General features: G+C 31.1%; 2 protein-coding genes across 3 annotated transcripts; both read left to right on the top strand.

Moving 5' to 3' along the window:
* The first annotated feature begins 7,277 nt into the window (after positions 1–7,277).
* LOC105632227 (Protein kinase superfamily protein) lies at positions 7,278–11,500 on the top strand. 2 transcript variants are annotated; one of them, XM_012214550.4, is made up of 7 exons: positions 7,279–8,105; positions 9,084–9,188; positions 9,284–9,406; positions 9,788–9,958; positions 10,072–10,201; positions 10,287–10,496; positions 11,072–11,500. In XM_012214550.4, exons 1-7 carry the CDS (start codon positions 7,507–7,509, stop codon positions 11,189–11,191), a joined length of 1,458 nt encoding a protein of 485 aa, XP_012069940.1. In that variant the 5' UTR covers positions 7,279–7,506; the 3' UTR covers positions 11,192–11,500. The 2 variants fall into 2 exon arrangements, with proteins under 2 accessions (XP_020534547.1, XP_012069940.1); XM_020678888.3 differs by lacking the exon at positions 9,788–9,958 and having other exon boundaries at positions 7,278–8,105.
* Positions 11,501–13,514: 2,014 nt separating this feature from the next.
* CAP1 (cyclase associated protein 1) lies at positions 13,515–18,136 on the top strand. Its single transcript, XM_012214536.4, has 10 exons — positions 13,515–14,041; positions 14,801–14,969; positions 15,054–15,118; positions 15,530–15,839; positions 15,953–16,100; positions 16,198–16,307; positions 16,438–16,493; positions 16,615–16,671; positions 16,863–17,006; positions 17,740–18,136. The coding sequence occupies exons 1-10, from the start codon at positions 13,763–13,765 to the stop codon at positions 17,824–17,826; spliced, it is 1,425 nt and encodes a 474-aa protein (XP_012069926.1). The 5' UTR covers positions 13,515–13,762; the 3' UTR covers positions 17,827–18,136.
* The last annotated feature ends 3,110 nt before the right edge of the window (positions 18,137–21,246 follow it).

The following is a 21,246-nucleotide window of genomic DNA, read 5'->3' as shown; positions in this document are numbered from 1 at the left end:
TCCATCCGCAAGTGTAAGTAAACCTCAACCAATAACTGGAGGAAATCCCACCGTAAGCATAATAAAGATGCCGCACCAAAACCCTGCTCTTTGTTCTTATTAGTATAATTTGATAGGATAAGTTTTCCAGATTTCGGATTGGGATGGGTCCAGACTCAGACAGCGGAGGATGGACTTAGTGCAGTGGCCAATTGGAGTTGATATAGAAAAAATCAAAATCAGATCGAATATAAAATCAGTTTTGAAAAAACCAAACTGGACCTGATCTTAACGGTTCAATCAACAGTTAGTTTTCCGGTTTCCGATTTATTTTTTTATCGGATCTTTCCTGCTCATAAAATAAAAGTGACACTAGACGCATACTCCATGTTTATCATTAAAGCATTTGAAGTTAAAACGGTCTTGGGTCTGTTTTGGGCTCGTCATAGTATTGGGCTTGGGTTGATCATGAACCCAAACTTGATGTACTCCAGAGCCATACACAATCATTGGGCCCATACTATAGAAAACCTACATTACATTATAAACAAAGTTATGCTACATTTATGCATTTTTTAAACGGAGTGTCGTTGAATGGGATAGTTCTCCTCTAAGTTCCATTTATTATCTTTCAAATGTATAAAGAATTTCTTATAAATACCAATGTATTAAAATTATTACATAATCATGGCCTATCAAATGCGGTGTCTCTTGGATGGTTGATGGTAATGATGATAAAAAGACCGAGGGCCAAGTGGGTGTCTTTCGGGGAAATATCATCTTCTACATGCTACGATACGCTAACCTATTGTGCAGAAAACCAGAAACAATGCCATAACTCAAGGAGGCTCATCATTTTCTAGTTGGAACGAAATTAAGGTTAAGTCATTTTTCATTAATAGTATTTGATAATTATGTGATATATTAGTTCATTTTTTAATTGAGAATAATTTCAATGGTGTGAACTTATGACTTATATGAAAATTTTATTTTACTTCTGTGTTTTATCCCTTTTATAAATAAGTGCACTTCTGTTATTAAATTATTAGAATTAACACATTGATTCTCCGTAATCTTATATTTTGCACCGACGGTGATATAAAAACTAAAATTGCTAAAATTTACGTAATTTTTACTATAATTTCGTCCCTTTATTAGTCAGAATATTTCTTTTAAAATCAGTTAATATTTTGTAAATTCAAAATTCAAATGTGCAATTTTTCAATTTTTTTCGCATTTAAAATTGATGGAAACCGGTTAGGTTAAATTTGATTGATATATATATATATAGTGTTTTTTTTTTTATTTTCTCCAGCACCAAGTTGATTTTAAGATTTAGAATGTGTTTGGCAACAATTTTTAAGCAATTTTTTTTTAAACGCTACTGTTTTACAGTATTTGGCAACATAATGTTTGAATTAGCTTTTAGAGATTAAGATAGCATTTCTTGAAAAGTTAATTCATATAACGTGAAAAGTTAACTCATCTAACGTTTAACTTTTAGCGTTTTACAAAAAAACAGCTAACAGCTAGTAAAACGGTTAATTTTGCCGGAGATATCTTAATAATACCGTGACGTCAAAGTAAGAAATTCATAATAATAATAATAACTTAAAGACATTGAGTGCATAAAAAAGACGTACCTGCCAATATAATATATTATATGTATAAATTAGAAATTGTAATGTCTCCCATGTTGAAGCAATTCATAGCTAGCTGCAGGGCCTTCGAGACTGTAACCATATAATATAGTCCCTCAATCGATGGCATAGTGGCAAATTAACAGTTTGGCTAATACTAATAGGTTAGAATCCCTCTTGCTTCAATTTGTTATTTATTTGTCTCAATCAACTTCCAAATGCTTAACCTCTCCAATTATGAATAGATTAACCACTTTTCTAGTTTCAAACTTTTAACATATCCGTTATAAACCTTGAAAGAAGATTGCTTTAATCACGTTCAAATGTCTTTTTCCGTCTTGGTCAAATAGGTGAAGCAATAGGAAAACTACTAAAAAAGTCGCTAAATATATAAATTCGTTGAACTACTTTCTGACAGAAATCACTCGGCATCTTAATTTTTTACTCTTCCGGCATCTTAATTTTTTACGTTGAATTTATTGTGTGCCGTAAAATTATAAATTATACTAACATTACATACCTCTCCATATTTATAATAATAAGTTTTTTTGATATTTTTGAATTTTATATACAATCTATTGATTTGATATATAGTTGTTATAATTTTTAAAATAATAATTTTAACATGTTTTAACTATTTAATAAATATTTAATTAATCTAACTCTACAAATTGAATGTTTAATATAAAAAATTTTGCTAAATTGAAATATTCAATAGACACAATTTTATAATTTAAAGTCTTTAATTGATCAAACTACATATTGAGAGTATTATAAAAAATTTTTTATAATAAAATACAAGCGTGAATTTATACATTTAGCCTACTAAATAACAAGCTTGAATCTTAACAAGATCAATTTAAGAAAATATATATATTAAAAATAATATTCATGCATTAAAATAAAAAAATTTCAATGATTCAATTATATCTCCATTTTTATTTTTAGTTTTAATCCACATATTTCATTTTTAATAAACATACGGCTTATTTTTATTGGATGATAATATTTTTTAAGTTCGATATGAAATATTCCTAAAAAAAAAAAAACAATTCAATATGAAATAAACACAAACACTCAAGCCTTCAAGATCCTACAATAAACTTTTTCTTTTTATGCATAATTTGGATAATTCATTTTAAAATATTTCATTTGTAACTTCTTTTTCTATGTTACATTACATCTTCTAACAATTTTTTTTTTTTTTTTTTTTTTTTTTTTCAGAAAATGAATGTCGAAGAGGGACCATGTTTCGAATGGCACTCTAAAAACTAAAACTGAACGTCACAAGCAATAATAAATGAAAAAATAAAAAATAAAAACAAAATCCGAATCCGAACATCATAGTAAGGGAGGCTGACCCACAAGAAGGATTTGTTTGGCATTGAAATTTGATATTACAGACGCTCCTTTCTGAATTGTATTAATACGTCCCATAAACTCACGATTTTTTTCATTAACAATTAAATGTTTGCAATGGCCCCACACTCCTTGTTCAAATGCCAATATGATATGCAATTCATTAAATAAAACGATTTTAAGCTTGAAAAACGAAAATTGACAAATTCTACAAATTTTTTTTCTCGTTAAGCATATGGTTAAAAATACTTTTTGTTTTAACAAAAAATATTATTTTTTATTAATTTAATCTATAAACAACCTAATAAATTAGATTTAGATCGGTCCATCTTGTAAATTTTAGGTACATATTATCATTATTCACCGTATTAAATAAACTTGATTGTAGGTATTTACAGATACTATATCTCATTACTAATAAAAAAATATTTTAAATGAATTTAATTAAAATTAGTCAAAAGAGTTTGAATGTGCGTATAATTTAAAATTCAAAGATACTCGCTCAGCTTCCATCATTATGTTTACATAAATGCTTTTTTTTATTATTTCAAATTATAAATTTCTAGTTTACATGAGTAATTTGTTATATCTTAAGGGGCTGGATATATATAACATAATTGAAATATTAATTAGTTCAATGTCCACAAAATAAAGGATATTTATCATGCTTTTCTTCCTAATTTTTTAAAATTTGATTTCAATTTCGTGGATTTTAGCTTGAAATACTGATTACGCATCAACAATGGTATCATGGTACAGCATCATCTATAGATAAATCACTAAAATTAAAAAAGATCAAATGATATTTAAAAGGTCTCAACTAGATGTGTAATTTTTCAAATTAAATTAAATTGAAATATTCAATAAATCAAAATAAAAATTGAAGATATAATTTTTTTTATATAAAATTTAGGTGTTAATTTACATATTTGGCATATATAACAATCCACCTATTCAAATGGGATATGTATATAACTTTCTATAATGCAGATAAAACCACATTAAACATTTATTAAGCAATCATATAAATGATCCCTTTGAGAGGAACTTGACAAGGGCATTAGGTGGCAAGTTACATTTGATATTAACCTGCAACCAGGTTAAGACAATTGACATGTGGGAGTAGTTCAAACTTTTATGACAATTACTAACTTAATTGTGCTCTAAGTAAGTGTATTAATTTTTTTTTGTGTAAATTACCGGTATTCGGATCTTATTATCAATGACTGTCTAATTTAGCTCGGGATTACTCATAGTTAATGCTCTTCATCCCTTCCTATAGGTGCGTTTATTGAAAATCAAATTCAAAAACTTTTTCTACATATTCGGCCTGCATTGCAATAAGTGTTTTAATTTAATCTAATTGCAATCCGACATATATGGTCAATGGAAAGGAACTTGGAAACAAAAGAACTGTCTTTTTTTTTTTTTTTTTTTAATCAAATGTAATAATGATTAATTTTTTGAAGATAGGGAGTTGTTTTATCTATTTACATTTTATGATATCAATTTAAAAAAAATATTCTAAGTTTTGGTTCTAGAGTTGTGCCTTAAGATTTATCAAGATATATGTGTTGTCGGTCCTTATAATTTCTTATTAGAGTTATGAAATAACCAATATCTCTCTCATTATAAGATAGGAAGATAAATAAATAAATAGCACAAACTTTAAACATTGTTTTTTTCTTTAAAAAAAAAATTAGAACAGTCGACCGCTTATTTAAGATAACTGAGTCATTTTCAATTAAATCAATTATATTAGGTCAGTAATTTAAATTACTTTTTAATGCAAGTAATTGGGGATTAATTAAAAAAATATTGCAAAATAGAATAACAAAAGTTTTATTATTCGCGGGCTTGATACATCCTTTATGCGAATATATAATCATATATTAAAACTAGTTCTATCGAAGAACGTGGAGTTAGGAGGTACAAAAGTTTTTTTTTTTTTAAAAAAAAAAAGACATTCAAGTCTTTTTTTTAGAAATTATATTTTTATCTCTATATTTTCACACAATTAATTATTTTGTCTTTATATTTTAAAAATTACATTATTTTATCCATGTAGTTTAAATCTCTTAAACGAATTTATCTTTCCGTCCATTATTTGAGATTTAAGTGGTTAAATACTAGTGTAATTATAGGATTAACCCAATATACATATATGAACTAAAAAGAGAAAATTACACTTTTGGCTATAGATTTTACATAATTAACTACTTTATCATTGTAATTTGGAACTATTAACAAATCTTAAATAATAGATGAAAGGATATTATTCAATGGGAACAAACTACATGAATAAAATAGTATAATTTTTAAAATGTAAGAGCAAAATAATTAATCATGTGAAACTATAATGATAAAATCGTAGTTTTTCCTTTTCATATTCTAATATCTCTGTTCTATAATACTTGTTATATTTACAATTCAAGAAGTAATAAATTCATTTTTTCTATATTTACCTTTTATATGTGACCAATAATTACTAATTTAATTTAATAGTTTTTTAAAAAATGATATTAAATAAAGATAACACAGTCAATTTACTCAATAATTTATTATAATTTATACAAAAATTTAATGGTTTTTTAAGGTAGTAGATTATGGAAAGTTATAGATTTGCTTATTAATTAGGTTACCTTTTACGATTGCAAATGTATTTATTACCCACTAAAAGTGGGTAATGAACAAACTTTTGGATTCTATCCAATTGCTTTAAGGGTTAGGAATTTTTTTCTCTTTTTCTTTTTTTTTTTTTTAGGCACATACACCAACTTTTGGACAAAATGGTAATTTATGGGTTATTTGGGTCTAGGCCAATCAATGCTAAAAGATTAATATTAATCAATTAGTTAGATTGCTCGTCAACTTTATATGCCATTTGTGGATTGATATTTAGTCTATGCAATATTTTTAATAATGGAAATATAAAAATTTGTACTCCTTCATTCTAAATATATAAATCATTTAAGATTTTATATTAAAATTAAGAAAAAAGTTAATTTTCTTAAATTATAATAAAGTTAAGAGTAATTAAATTAAATTATTATTTAATTCAAAATTAAAAGTAATTTGTGAAGATAATTATTATATATAATATACACAAAGATAAAATTAAAAAAAATCTGAAAATATTTAAAATATCTTATATTTTTGAATGAAATAACCACCTTAAACCTATTAATATTTTAGGATGGAGCGAGTAATTTAAAAATGCCATAATTTTCTCGATATGAGTTTAAAGCTATTTATTAATTGACTAAAAATTTTATCCCAATCTAAGCATAAAGAAATATCAATTGATTTAAAAAAATGTAATCCTTCCATTCACAAATAAATCATTTAAGATTTTTTTTTCAGTAATTAAAAAATAATTAATTCTCCTAAATTATACTAAAATTTTTCTTAATTTTATTAAATTATAATTTATCTCACATTATTTATTTGACTAAATATGATTTTAGAAAATTATAGAAATAGTTAATATTTTTCATATATCATGAGTAAAGACTAAAAAATCTTATTAAATATTTAAAAAACTACTTATATTTATAGAAAAAAATACTTTAAAACCATTTATATTTGTGAAGAAAATCCATATTTTTTTATAAAAAATACATAATATTAACAAAGAGTTATCATTTTTTTTTTTTTAAATTACAACCTTGTGTTGACAAAAGAAAAAATAAAAAATTAAAGCCTCATGGAATGCACATAAAAGTTTCCACTGGGAAAAACTATACATCATCGAGATCAGGGACAGTGATTGCCCGAATGATTCCACGTGGTGAGAGACAGTGAGGACCGAGGGCACTATATTCTTGCCGGTTTCATCGAGTAAAGCAAAGATTTTAATGTGGATTACTCACATTCAATGTGAGAAAAAAGAAAATAAAAAAGCATTTTTAACCAATTAAACAAATATGTCAAAGTCAAATGACAAAATCATTTCTCCCACATGTTGTATCCAATGTATTTTGGTATTTGATTAATAATCTAATTTAAAAAAAAAATTGAATAATTCAATATTTTTCTTTTGTATTATGATGTTAGGAGCACTAACATGTAAAGGCTAATTGATCTCTCACTCTCCATCGTAAGTCAGAAAATTAACATTAAATTAATTTTAATAAAAATATATGAATATTGGTATCTTTTTGGAGAGAAAAGGGATAAAATGGTAATAATGGAAGAAATTTTTTAAATGGTGCGCTGTTCAGTGGCATTCGCGTAATAAACATTGATAAGCAGACTTAAATGTAAAAACTCGTAACTTAAACGTTCCTTTCAACTTATCTTCTTTCTTCGTCTTGTTCGCTATTTTGCTTTCACTTTGTATCCGTTGAAGCTGCACTTTTTCATTTTTCCCTCTCCTCTGTTTCTCACGACATCGACACCTGACTGACTCTTAAATTTTCCAGAATTCCCACAACTATTCCGTCAACAAAACAATCATATTTTCACTACGTCCACTCTCAAAAATTCTCTAGAAAATTCCATTACTTGCTGGAAACCAAACCAACCAATGTCGGTCTCCGGCACCGATACTTCCTCCACCAACAGCAGTAACAATAAGCTCTCCTCAGAAACTCCATTTCTCAATCTAAAGCTCTATGTTCTAATCTCAATTATTTCTATATGCGTACTTTTAGTTTTTCTTATTGTTTTCCTTTGTATCCGCCTGAACCGCACCTCGCGGAAACGGAACAAAGTGCTTGCGAAGCAGAGCTCTGGTATGATCCCGTTAGTTTCAAAAGAAATAGAAGAAATTAAAGCTTTGGATCGCGAAGTCAACAGCGAGAAAGAGGAGGTCAAAATTGGAAATGTGATTAAGAAGAAAGAGATTGAGACTGTTGTTGATTTGGAGATCGGAGAAGGGAAACAGAAGCAGAAGAAGAGTGCAGAAAGTGATGACGCGTCTTACAGTACTATTAGTGACGTGTCATTGGTGGAGGCGCAACAGAATATCGGGTGGGGCCGGTGGTATAGCTTGAAGGAGCTGGAGATTGCGACGCATGGATTCTCCGAGGAAAATGTCATCGGTGAAGGAGGATACGGTATTGTGTATAGAGGGGAGTTGGAAGATGGGTCTGTAGTGGCGGTGAAGAATCTGCTTAACAACAAGTGAGTGCTTACGGTAATTTAAAATTCAAGCCAAATTTTCTGTTTGTTTCTCTAGAAAATGGTTTTTAAGAAATTCTTTAATTCGATTATAATAAACAAAAACAATTCCTTTTATTTTTTATTTTTTCCCCTTTTAATGGTGTTTTGTTTTCATATCAATAGTCAATATAAGTATCTAAGTATTAACAATAATAAGTTATAATCTAAACGGATATTTTCTCCTCTTTGTCGGTGCCAGATGGTCTCTCATAGGGAGTACTGGGAAAAGTATACGGTTACTTTGTGCTTTAGTGCGCACTCTTTCTTTTCCATTTTTATCACCCATTGATTTGTACTTTCTCAACCTTCATTTTTATTTTAACACTATCTTATATCAATGACCTCAGGAGGCTTTCCTACTTTAAACTTTATTTTTCATCAAGATGCTTAACTGTTTGATTTCACTTAACTTTTCAGCATTTTTTTAATGACTTGGGAATACGTATTCCAAGCCCCATAGCGTGTGAAATTACATTTTACTGTTCTAATAAATAGGAATACTTACAGGGCAGGAGTGCCAAGATTTTAATCCTTGGCCTGCTAGACTCTAGACTGCAATGTAGAACAACCATTAAACTACTAGCCCAATGGCTTACGAATAGCGACCATGGAATAACTTTTCCTGGGATTGACTACGACTATAAAGAGTAATATCACTTCTCCACTTGGTCAATAAAGAGTCGTGTACTAGTAGCCCAGTGCTCAAATACTTACCTCTTAGCAAGTGAAGTTATGGTTCGAATCCTTGCATCTTTCCCTCCTATAAATACAAAAACAATTCAAGATATCTTCTGAAAGTTTGTGAATCAGAATGGGTGTATTTCATTTCATAATATTTCTGTTTCATTATAAGCATCGTGATTCAAAATTTTCCATAATGTAGAGTGCCTGAAAAATTTGTCTGGAACAAAGTTTCATGTGCTGCTTTTGTATTTATAGAGGGCAGGCAGAGAAGGAGTTCAGGGTGGAAGTTGAAGCCATTGGAAAAGTAAGGCATAAGAACTTGGTGGGTCTTCTTGGATATTGTGCAGAAGGTGCTCGTAGGTATTTACCATATGGCAACTTGGCTCTGTTATAGTGCATTTAACTTGAGAATTGTCTTCTTTTTCTTGTTCATGGCTATTTTATTGGCTTCTCAGGATGCTTGTTTATGAATATGTTGACAATGGCAATTTGGAGCAGTGGTTACATGGTGATGTAGGGCCTGTTAGCCCCCTGACCTGGGATATCAGAATGAAGATTGCCATTGGGACAGCAAAAGGGTACTGTATTCTTGTTTGCATGAGCCTTAATTGTTTGGCAGTTTTGATTGTAAATGATGCTAATACCATTAGTTTTTCATTGTATAATGTTAATCAGTCACACCAACGCAAATTACTGTAGCACCAAGAAAATTCTGAATATGAGATTTCCCATCATTTTTATTTTTTGAATTTCATCAACCCTTTAATCTATCTCACTTTATATGCTTGATTCAAATTATAATTTCCTGCGTTTGCCCACTGGCTTGGATTGACTTGATTGATAGTTTTTTTTGGCAAAGCTTTAAAGCACTGCCATCATCGCTGGCTAATAATTTCATTAAACTTCTTTCCTAATTTATATTTTTCCCTGAACTTTTTTGTAATTCCTATCTGTTGCAGTCTAGCCTATTTGCATGAAGGTTTAGAACCTAAAGTTGTGCATCGTGATGTAAAATCCAGTAACATACTTCTGGATAAAAAATGGAACGCAAAGGTTTCAGACTTTGGATTGGCTAAACTTTTGGGGTCTGAGTCAAGCTTTGTCACTACACGTGTTATGGGAACATTTGGGTTTGTACTTTATCACGTTTATAAATCAATTGCAATAATGAGTTGTTCAAACTTAGGTGACATATATAACTTTAACATGCAATAGTAATTAATCTGTTGCCATTTTGCTCCAGATATGTTTCTCCTGATTATGCAAGCACAGGTATGCTTAATGAGGGGAGTGATGTGTATAGTTTTGGAGTTCTTCTTATGGAGATGATTACAGGGAGGAGCCCAATTGATTACTCCAGGCCAGCTGGAGAGGTGATTACCAATTTTTTTTTTTTTAGTTACATTATAACAGAGATACAGCACTGCCTTAACACTGTTTCTATTGAATTCATTTCAGATGAACTTGGTTGACTGGTTTAAAGGGATGGTGGCTAGTCGTCGTGGAGAGGAGGCTTTAGATCCTCTAATTCAAGTTCAACCTTCTCCAAGAGCTTTGAAACGAACCTTGCTGGTTTGTCTTCGATGTATAGATTTGGATGCGAATAAGCGACCAAAGATGGGGCAAATTGTTCATATGCTTGAGGCAGATGACTTTCCTTTTCGTGCTGTAAGTTCCACTACTCTTCTATTAGTTTTGAACTAGCTTAACATGTGGGTTTCTAGTTTCAACTAATTTCATGATGTTATGCTCAAGTAATGTCATTTACAATTCATCACTTACAGTCAATTGAAGGATTGAGTAACCTAGGTGCTCATATTGTTTCATGTGGCACTGTAGTTCGCAATTTAGTATCTGAGCTATTATTTACTTTTCTCAAAATTATCATCGTGTAGCATCATGTTACACAGTATTGGGGAAACTGGCATGAATACATAATACACACCTTTATTGCCATAATGTATGCTTGAGGGGTTTCCATTGGACTTCAATGCCAGCAAGAAAAACAGTTCTACTTGTTCTTTGTCTATAGATGAGAGGCAGAATTCCTTATTAGTTAATTTTCTTCAAATTTAGCCTTTTTTGTGCTATCATAGTTCCAGAAATATTTCATGTCTTTATTAATCAGTTGTCACTTAGTGCTCCAGTTGCAAAAATCTTTCCTTGATGTCTTTTTTCCCCCACTAAACAACTGCACTTCAGTGGTTTCTTTTTATGGTGTGTCATGTGTATGCTTTCTGCAGGAACTTAGATCGGTTAGAGATAAAGATAATCCTGCGTCTCATGCAGATGCGTCCAACAAAGTTCCACACCCTACCAAGCATGGAGGGGGCAATGACGTAGAAAGATCAAGGCGAAGATGATTACTTCTTGTCGGTTTGAAGATCAGTAGTTCCAAAATTCATATTATTTTGTAGCATATTTTTTAATTTAGGATACATATAAATAATTAAGTGTATTCATTGTGCATATATATTACTTACTCCAGTCTCTTCTATCCCCATCTTCTGGACAACCCACATTTTGCTGATAAACTGTGGCATCTGAGAGTTAAAACGACCCCTGTAAATACAGATCATATTTGAATATCCAATATTTCAGCTTGCTTGTCTTGAAGATTGTAAAAACAGATCATATTTGAATATGCGATATTTCAGCTTGCTTGTCTTGAAGATTACTATTCATAGTCATGCTAGATTTGTCGTCTTAAGTTTCGACCATTACCGTGTCTACTTATTTTCAAGACTGAAGCTTTTATGCAGATCTAGGAAGAAGTTTGAGTGATTTATGTAATTCTCGGTAGAATAGTTCCTTTTAATTGGCTTATGCTGGAAGATTTATATTATACTAAATTCAGCTGGTTTAGTCAAGAGAGAGATGGATGGCTGGTTTTTGAAGGAGCAAAGAAAGAAGCAAAAGCTTCAAAATTCATCTGGTCACCACTTGAGGTAATCCTCTGCTTATGCTCACCAATTAGCAATTCTGTTGCTTTCAGTGATATGTTATAATGGTTGTTGTTGTGCCTAATTTCCGTTGCTGCAATTACCCATTTCTGTCACAACCTAAAAGTTGAAAGACTATTGCATATTGGTATTGGCTAATGGCTGATAGGTCCCTTTATGCAAGTTAGTGGGCACGTGCTGTATGGATGGACTTTCAGCTTTTATTTAATCATTTATTTGTGCAAGAATACTGGATTAATTAAGCCTGTCATTTTCATTTTCTTTCCTTTTCTAAAAAGAAAGATTGCTTCCTTGGAAAGCAATAAGGTATGAATTGTGAGTGACTAGAGCAACACCAGAAAATGAAAAGAGAGAGAATCTATTAGATTCAATATAGTAGTTGTAGAAGTTATTTATTAACTTTTTATTAATTTTATACTTTTATTAGCTCACGAATGATCACGAGTTCATGTTGAATTCATATACAACTAAACTCATTTTTGGCGAATTTGATTGAATTAAAAAATTATTGACTTGCCAATTTATTAGAGTATTTTAATCAATAAATTCAATCTAATTCGAGTCATGTGTAGCTCTAAACTTTAGATGTTTCCCTTAAAAATTGTCAATTCTAATGTGTAAGCACTTGTAGGGTTTAGAATGCCCTCTTAATAATAATTCCCTTGTCCCGTCACATTCCCACATGACCTATGAGTGCATCTCAATCAAGACATCCTCCCCTGCAATAAAGTCATATGCTTACCCACTAGTTGAAATAAGATAAAGGATAAAATAACAAAGGAAAAGAAAAGAAATCCAACAATTATGTAACCTATTTATGAATTTAAATAATGAGTTTTCTTTATTTTTTTTAAGAAAATAAGGGTTTTTATTCAGGACTCATAGATCATCATAACTTCATATAAAAATTACAACCGCTAAAATTTTCGTAAAAGTATTAAAACAGAGCTGATGGATCGACAACTCTTTAATACTTTTATTTGCTATCAGTTGCAGATTAAAATCCTTGCCAAATGTCTACAAAATGGTTGTGTTGAACTAAATGCCCATCAAACTCCTTTAACATTACTATATTTAATAAATTAATAATTTATATTGTAATAAAATTAATTATTTTTATAGAATATGTATAACGTAATTAATGATATTATCAGAGTTTTAATTTTATATTTAAATAATTATTTTTAATATGTCAAACTCATATCTTATTTATATCTAAAATAAATAATTATTTAAAATATGTATCCATTCAAAAATTTTCTAAAATTTTTAATTATATTTTATTGTTTTGATTATAAAAGTTGCTTAAATTTTGAATTAAAAATATAAATTTTTTTTATTAAAACGAACACATTTGCACATTTTTTATTTTTTCATTTCTAAAAAAATTATTCTTTTAGAAAATAAAAAAAATAAAAAACAGAGAGCTCTCTATAAGTGTACGTAGACATATCTTTCGATTGACCGTGGCTCGGAACTTGGAAGTGGCCCATGCTCAGTAAGTACCCCAATTTTCCGATTCCTGGCCCTATAAAACGAAGGCCAATTAATATTTAATAGGAGTAATTAATAAATAATCTATATTGATGAATGAAAAGCTACAGGTGTTTGTGTTTCCATATCGAGAGAACAGCCAAGATTTCCTCCATAGCCAACACGTGTCATCTCGGATTCCCTCGCTTAACTCTTAACCCGCTAAAAACTCCAAAATTACATCACTATCCAAAGGCAAATCAAATCTCTCTCTCTCTCTCTCACTTTCGGCGTCCTACAGAGAACAAAAACAGAAAAAAAAAAAAAAAAAAAAAAAAAAAAACATTCTCTCATTAAATCCTCAAGCAAAGCAAGTAAGCAACCACACACGCTTCAATCAGATCTACTCTATCTGTCACAGATTTTCCGTTTATATATATACATTGTAGATAGAGAAAGAGAAGGATATTGAGCGAGGGAAGGAGGGAGGGTTGGGCAATGGAGGAGAAGTTGATTGCGAGGCTGGAATCGGCGGTGGCCCGATTGGAGGCGCTATCGACGTCGGGGATCAGAGAACGTGGCGGTTTGGACTTTGGTGCTTTTGATGTTGCGTCGGATCCGTCAATTTTGGCTTTCGACGATCTTATAGGGCAGTATTTAGGTAGGGTTTCTAGTGCTGCGGAGAAGATTGGAGGACAGGTTTGGGAGGTTACAAAGATTATCCAACAGGCTTTTAGTGTTCAAAAGGAGCTTCTCGTTAAGGCCAAGCAAACTCAGGTAGTGTTTTGCCTTTTATTTTTTCTCCCCTTAATTTCGGAATTTAGATTTTTGTTGGAGATTGGTTTTTAAGTGTAGCATTTGTTTTGCTCTGAAGGAACACTAATGTTTATCACTCTGCAGTAAGGTTTTGTGAAATTAGGTGAAGTAGGTATCTGAATTACGATATAAATCATTTCTTAATCTGCTTCAATAGTGATTGAAATTGAATACTGGTTCTTCTTAGATTGATTCTACGTTGTATAGTTTTGGGCAATTAGGGCCACCACCTCAGTGCATAAAGGAATAAGGAGGAATTAGATGAATTTGATTCAGATCATTCTTATAGATGGCCTTATTTTCTAGATCTTTTATGTATGAATCTGATCTGATGCCATTTGATTTCTGTATAAATGGGCGGAAAATGAATAAAGTAAGTCAGCATAACGAGGGGAAATTGTTTAAAAGATAGCAGCAGTTGCTTGTGATTTATGATTTATGGAATTATAAAATAGCCAAATCCATTTCATTCTTGGATTGATAAGATCTTTGAACATACAATGGTTGAATTGTCGCATCATCTTGCACTTGGTATCATTGTTTGCTAGTGGGAATTGATGATGTAATTACTGAGTGATAGCTCTAAGATGAAATTAAAAGCTTGGCATTCTGATAGTATTGACTAGCACTGGTTGTAGTGCCTACTTTAGTTTTGATTCCCTTTGCAACATTATTTCCTTTGATTTGTGGTGATTGAATGGTTTAATCTCATTGGTGTAGAAACCTGGCCTGGCGGGATTGGCTGAATTTCTCAAACCTTTGAATGAAGTGATCATGAAAGCAAATGCAATGACAGAGGGGAGGCGATCTGATTTCTTTAACCACTTGAAATCTGCTGCTGATAGTCTGACAGCTTTAGCGTGGATTGCGTATACAGGAAAAGATTGTGGTAAGTGAATTTTGTAGTTTATTTCTCATAGCATATAATTATTTTTTTATGGTCTTTGATTTAGATTTTTCCTTCGTATTTAAGGTATGAACATGCCAATTGCACATGTTGAAGAAAGTTGGCAAATGGCTGAATTTTACAACAATAAGGTACTTTATATATATTTACTTGGTATACACCCGCGCACTTTAGGGAACTGCCACTTAGATCTAATCGTTTGTTGTTTAGGCACAGAAAGAAAATTTGCCTGACTGGATCCTTAGTAAAGGATGGATACAAATAAAAAGTAAATCTTAAGTTTGCAATGTTTTTTGTTCCCATTCATAAATGACTTCTTTCAAAATCCTGATGCTCACTTATTCATGAGAGGGAAAGAATGTTAAAACGCTAGGAGAGGAAACTTGAAGAATTAGAGCATTATTAAGCCATCATTGATTAGTTCTTTTTTTGGTGTTTGATACTTGTATTGGTTGTGCTATACCGACATTGCTGAATTAAAAAAACATAGGAGCTGTGTAATTAACCTTAACTTGTTTCTAACACACCACTGCAAAATTCAGATTCTTGTAGAGTATAAAAGCAAAGACCCAAATCATGTTGAGTGGGCCAAAGCCATGAAGGAGCTTTATCTTCCAGGTTTAAGGGATTATGTAAAGAGTCATTATCCCTTGGGCCCAACATGGGGTGTTGCTGCCAAAGCACCAACTTCTGGTCCATCCAAAGCTTCTCCACCAGGTGCTCCTGCTGCTCCACCTCCCCCACCAGCTTCTCTCTTCAGCTCTGAATCTTCTCAGCCTTCATCATCAAAACCAAGAGAAGGGATGGCTGCTGTTTTCCAAGAAATCAACTCGAGCAAGTCTGTGACTTCTGGTACTTATCTTTTCAGATTAAATAAAACCTGTGTCTTTCAGCTGGAGTTTTAGTTGGCTGTCTCGATGTTTTTTTTTTTTTTTTTTTTTAAAAAAAAAAAAAATTCTTTGTAGGCCTTAGGAAGGTCACAGCTGATATGAAGACAAAGAATCGTGCAGATAGAACTGGTGTTGTTGGTGCCAGTGAAAAAGCAGCCCGTGTCAGTTCACCTTCTTTCTCTAAGGCAGGACCTCCAAAGCTTGAGCTTCAAATGGGTCGTAAGTGAGTATGCATCATGTTTATGTTCGGGTTTGATTTCAGTTTGAGAAGAAATATTGGCATAGGATTTGATTCATGTATTATCTCCTCCTTCTTGCAGGTGGGCTGTTGAGAATCAGGTTGGAAAGAAGAACTTAGTAATTGATAATTGTGATGCGAAACAGTCAGTATATGTTTTTGGATGCAAAGATTCTGTTTTGCAGATTAAAGGTACCTTTTATTTGCATTATTACCATACTTTTTGACCTTAACCATTCTAAGAATTCATGAAATTGTGCTGTGCATCTACATACATTATGTTACAATTCAGCAATGTATTTGTTATTCTGGTAATTCGCAGGGAAAGTCAACAACATAACAGTTGACAAATGCACTAAGATGGGAGTTCTATTTACGGTTAGTGTGAAAGATCTCAAATTGAAAAATAAAATGACTGAAAATTACTTTTACTCCCTATGGTGGAACCATATATTAAAGTTTGATGATGGCTCATTCTACATTCTCAACTTATAAACAGGATGTTGTTGCTGCTTTTGAGATTGTAAACTGCAGTAGTGTTGAGGTTCAATGCCAGGTATTTCTTTATTATTTTATTTTCTATATAGAATCCTTAATAATTTGTAGGATATCTTCTGTCCAGATGCTAGAATATCAAATTATATTTGGGCAGTGCTATTGATCATTCTTAAATAGATAGGTATAGTTCTTAGTTTATGGAGTGCTACGTTGCCCTAATGTGGATCTACCATTTGCGCTTCATTCTAGGGTTCAGCCCCAACTATTTCTATAGATAACACGGGGGGCTGCCAGTTATATTTAAGCAAAGACTCTTTGGGAGGATCTATAACTACAGCCAAGTCAAGTGAGGTCAACGTTCTGGTACCAGGTGCACAGCCTGATGGTGATTGGGTAAGTTACAAACTCTTTACTCTGTTCAACTCTCAAAGCTTTATTTATTATATTTTCCTCCTTTGTCTGCTTAGTTATGGTTTCTGGGTAGAGGGTGGGGTGTGTGGGCAGGCTTATAGGTAATCAACTCTACTTTTTAGAAGTAGGCAAAAAAACATCACACAGATTTCTACTGGCAGGCATTTGTTCAGATTTTCTTTTTCTAACAGTTCAGTGAAATAAACCTATGGTTTAACCTGTCCTGAATATTGCTGTAATAGACAGTGTACAAGGAAAAGTTCCGATGACTGAAGGATGCCTACGTGCATTCTTTGGGCAGTAACTGAATGAAGCCCTTGGCTTCAGAGCCCTATCAACTGTTGGCTTGTGTAGGGTACATGGGGTGACATTTTCCAAGTGCTTCATAATACATATCTATGGCACTGGTGATCTCCATGCTTGCAACTTCTATATACCACAACACGAGACATTGCCATGATGAAAATGTATGGTGGAGTTTTTGCAATCAACCAACCCCTTGTTTGTATAAATGAATTTGGTATGAGATTTATAAATGATGGAATTTGGTTTAATTACATTGAATTCTGTAAAATTAAATTCATACGAGTAAAATGAACATTCTCATACAACACCAAACATGAAAACTGAAACCCCAAATGATTTTCTATGAAAATATTATGGTTTTCACTTACACCAAATAGGGACTAAATTAATTGATGTCTTTGTTTTGTAGGTGGAACATGCATTGCCACAACAGTATATCCATTTATTCAAGGATGGCCACTTTGAAACTACTCCAGTCTCTCACTCTGGCGGTTAATAATCTTATTGCCAAATCAGGTTTCGATTTCCATTTTACTTTCCTAGGATGGCTGAGGGTGACTTCATTTCTTTTTCCCTTGATTCAATTTTCTGTCAATATCTGATCATGATATTCATGCTGTCGGTTATGCTCACGTTATTCCTTGTGTATAACCAACTGTTGGAAACTTTCTGGATTGTTTTTTCATGGTGTTTGTTCCTAGATGGCCTGTATTGTTGTGAGGGTTTCCAAATGCGATTGTGTTGTAATGAGAACGAAGTTTTGTATTATTTTTGCTTGTGAAAGCTTCTTATTTATTTGTTTTTTATGTGACCGACCTTTTGGTGGAAGCAATATTTTCTTTTTTCTAGAGCTGAACCTGTCATCATCCTATAAATTTGGGAGTTGATATCAAGTTAAAGTGATGTGGTTTTGATGTGTACTTCTTTAATAAATGGTAACGCTGCCATTATCATGTGATGTGAGCCTCTAGGTTGCATGGACATGGAAGCACGGAAATGATACGGGGAAATGACATTCGAAATATAATTTTACAGGAAAAAACGCAGTATTTATACAGGAAAATGGATATGCGGAGATGCCTATGGCTAGAAGTTTCTGTGGATCATAGGTGAGCCTTATGCCTTGTCTAGTTGAGTGGCAAAAATATTTCTGTAGAGGGGGCATAACTTGTGTCTGTGCTTATATGCCATAAATTGATGTCCAGAAAAAACACACACAGTTGGAGTTGGAATAAGCTTTTATCATACATCCTACTATCTAATTATTGGTCATTTACGTTGACTCTATGGTCTGATAACATGTACACCGTGCACAAGTATACTGACGATTGTTGACGGAGCTTCTCTCTTGCGAGGCTATGAACATCACGTGTAAGGACGAATTAATAATGGAAATATGGAATGATTTGGGTAAAAAGAAGAGAGAGAAAGAAGATCCGCGAGACGACTTGAACTAACACGTCATTAATGCCCAAGTACTTTATAAACCTAAATGGATTCTAATGTAACTTTTGGATTTGATGTTTGTTCATTTGCAAAGATTAAATGAATTATCAACTGCTGCATTCCTTTTTATTCACCCTTTATATTTTCTAGTTTCTGTGCATATGTACATATTGAAGTCTTGGTTTGGTTGGTAATGGTTTGGTTGCGAGCCAAGACTTGCGTGTGTTAAACGCTCATGGTTATGAAGAAAATAGGCAGTTGGGTCCACTGGGAACGTCACCTTTAGTAAGTGGTGAAACCTAAAATTCTACTTTCCACACCCGATTGGTGGTTGGTTGAGATCGTCCAAAGCAAACGACCTTTATTCCATGTAACTTCTGCGCCAGCAATGTAATTGTAATTTAATATGACGAAACCCTTTTCGCTTAGGCAGAAAGTTCCCCTCTTTTCCTTTTCTTGTAACTCGTTTCTTTCAACTCTTTCCTTTCCTAATTATAATTATTTTCAGGTTGAAGCCCAATTGGATCAATGTATTGGAATTATATAATCAGTTTAGTCTTATACTTTTAATTAACGACATTTCTTATTATAATAATGTATAAGTGAAGAACCCAAATATAATAATTTAACTTTTCTTATTTTAAGTGAAGCAGAGAGGTCAATTATGTTGTACTTGATCTGTAAGTCGCGTCTAAAATGATAACGCATACGTGGATTGTTGTAGGCACGGCGGGTTCATTGAACCGTCGGTTCCTGTTCATCCGTGAATCAGAACTGACGGTCTAACATTTTTAAAATATTGAATCTGAACAGATTTTTGAACTGCCAGTTCTGGTGTGATTTCAATAAACCGACGGTTCCGATCATGGTTTTCAGTGATATATATATATTTTTTTAAAAAAATCGATTTTAACGTTATATCTTTCTTTCGGAATATTAATATGAGTTTAAAAAATATTGGTAGATTTTATTTTAAATAAATTGTAGAATGCTCATACTCGTAGAAGAATAAAATTAATTAATTTTACAAAATAATCAAATAAATTATCATTTTGTTTTGTTTAAATGTTATTAATTAAATAAATTATGAGAAAATTTTGAAAAATACTTCAAAAGAATGTAATTTTAAACTTAGTAAACAATCTAAAAGGGTAAAATAAAAGTTAAAAACAATATAAGTGTATATTAAATATTTCTCTCTTTTTTTACTATTTTATTTTTTATATTTTTAACTTTTAAAGTAAAGTGTATTTAAAAAAAAAAATCTTAAGTAAAGTATATCATATTGTAAAATATCATTGAGACTTTTAGAAATGTATAAAATATGCTAAGTGATTATTATTTTGAAAATAAAAATAGAAATTTTTGGTTCGAACCGGACCGAAACCGCTGATTCAAAGCTGGTTTAAGTTCAGATTTTAACATTTACATGAATCTTAACCGGCTCTTGAACTGTCGGTTCCGATTCAAAATTTTGAACCAACAGTTTCAATCCGATTCTAATTTATCTATAGTATAGTTCGGTTTTGATTCAAAATGAACCGATGAACATACTTTGTAATCATATTTATGATATATTGTAATGAAATAGGCGTAGTACAATAAAAAATTGTCATAGCATCACTATTTATTTATGTATGAAAATTCCCCCTTCAATTACATCAAACGCACATTGACTGGAACTTTCGTGATCAAACAAGTCAAGACTAAGACAAGGGTAATATCTTCTAGTGAATGATAATAATAGTATTTCCATCATTTATTTATATTCCAAAAGTATACAGAAAGAAAGATCGAATTCAATTTATATATTTTTTAAATTTCTCACTAATATTTCCATACGTTTTTTATATGAGGTGGCTCTCATTTCGGATTTACGATTTTTTTTATTTTTTTATATATAAGATTTTTAAAATATTCATAAGACTAATCTCATTTCAAAATACGTGACTATTATTTATTTTGTAAGTTTTGTTTAATTAATATAACAATAATCTCTTTTGGACATAGCTAGATCAAAATTAATTAAAGTCGGACAGAGCTTAACATTCTGTGAATTGAATAAAATAACATAATAAGTTAAGTGTTTCTAGTTCAACTAATTCGTATAGTTGATTCATATTCAATAATTAGATTGTAAGTATTTGTTAAACATTTTAATAAACAACTTATAGAACCATCCGTCGATTATATTTTAAATTTTTTTATATTAGCTAGTAGCTAATTTGCATATATATTATATTTTAATTTTACTAATTGAATTATCATTTTTATAATTTATTTAAAAATAATACATTTATATTAAATACTATTATTTTTTAAAAAATTAATTAGTATTTTTATTTTTATAACACGTTAAAATAAAAAATAATATATAAATATAATTATACTCTGAATTTTGCAACAATTGCTATCAAAATTAAATTTAACATCAGTTCAATACTATATATACTACAAATATGACCATCTG

Source organism: Jatropha curcas, chromosome 11 (assembly GCF_041381405.1).
Source record: "Jatropha curcas cultivar XTBG-Jc1 chromosome 11, XTBG_Jcur_1.0, whole genome shotgun sequence".
Classification (NCBI taxonomy): Eukaryota; Viridiplantae; Streptophyta; class Magnoliopsida; order Malpighiales; family Euphorbiaceae; genus Jatropha; species Jatropha curcas.
The sequence above is the reverse complement of the archived record's forward strand: the minus strand, read 5'-3'. Positions and strand labels throughout refer to the sequence as shown.

Coding starts and splice junctions, on each gene's coding strand:
- LOC105632227 (XM_012214550.4), top strand. CDS start 7,507: ATGTCGGTCTCCGGCACCGATACTTCCTCCACCAACAGCAGTAACAAT. Junction 9,189..9,283: donor TGTGCAGAAGGTGCTCGTAG/GTATTTACCATA, acceptor TTGGCTTCTCAG/GATGCTTGTTTATGAATATG. Junction 10,202..10,286: donor ACTCCAGGCCAGCTGGAGAG/GTGATTACCAAT, acceptor AATTCATTTCAG/ATGAACTTGGTTGACTGGTT.
- CAP1 (XM_012214536.4), top strand. CDS start 13,763: ATGGAGGAGAAGTTGATTGCGAGGCTGGAATCGGCGGTGGCCCGATTG. Junction 14,042..14,800: donor TTAAGGCCAAGCAAACTCAG/GTAGTGTTTTGC, acceptor TCATTGGTGTAG/AAACCTGGCCTGGCGGGATT. Junction 16,308..16,437: donor TTCTGTTTTGCAGATTAAAG/GTACCTTTTATT, acceptor GGTAATTCGCAG/GGAAAGTCAACAACATAACA.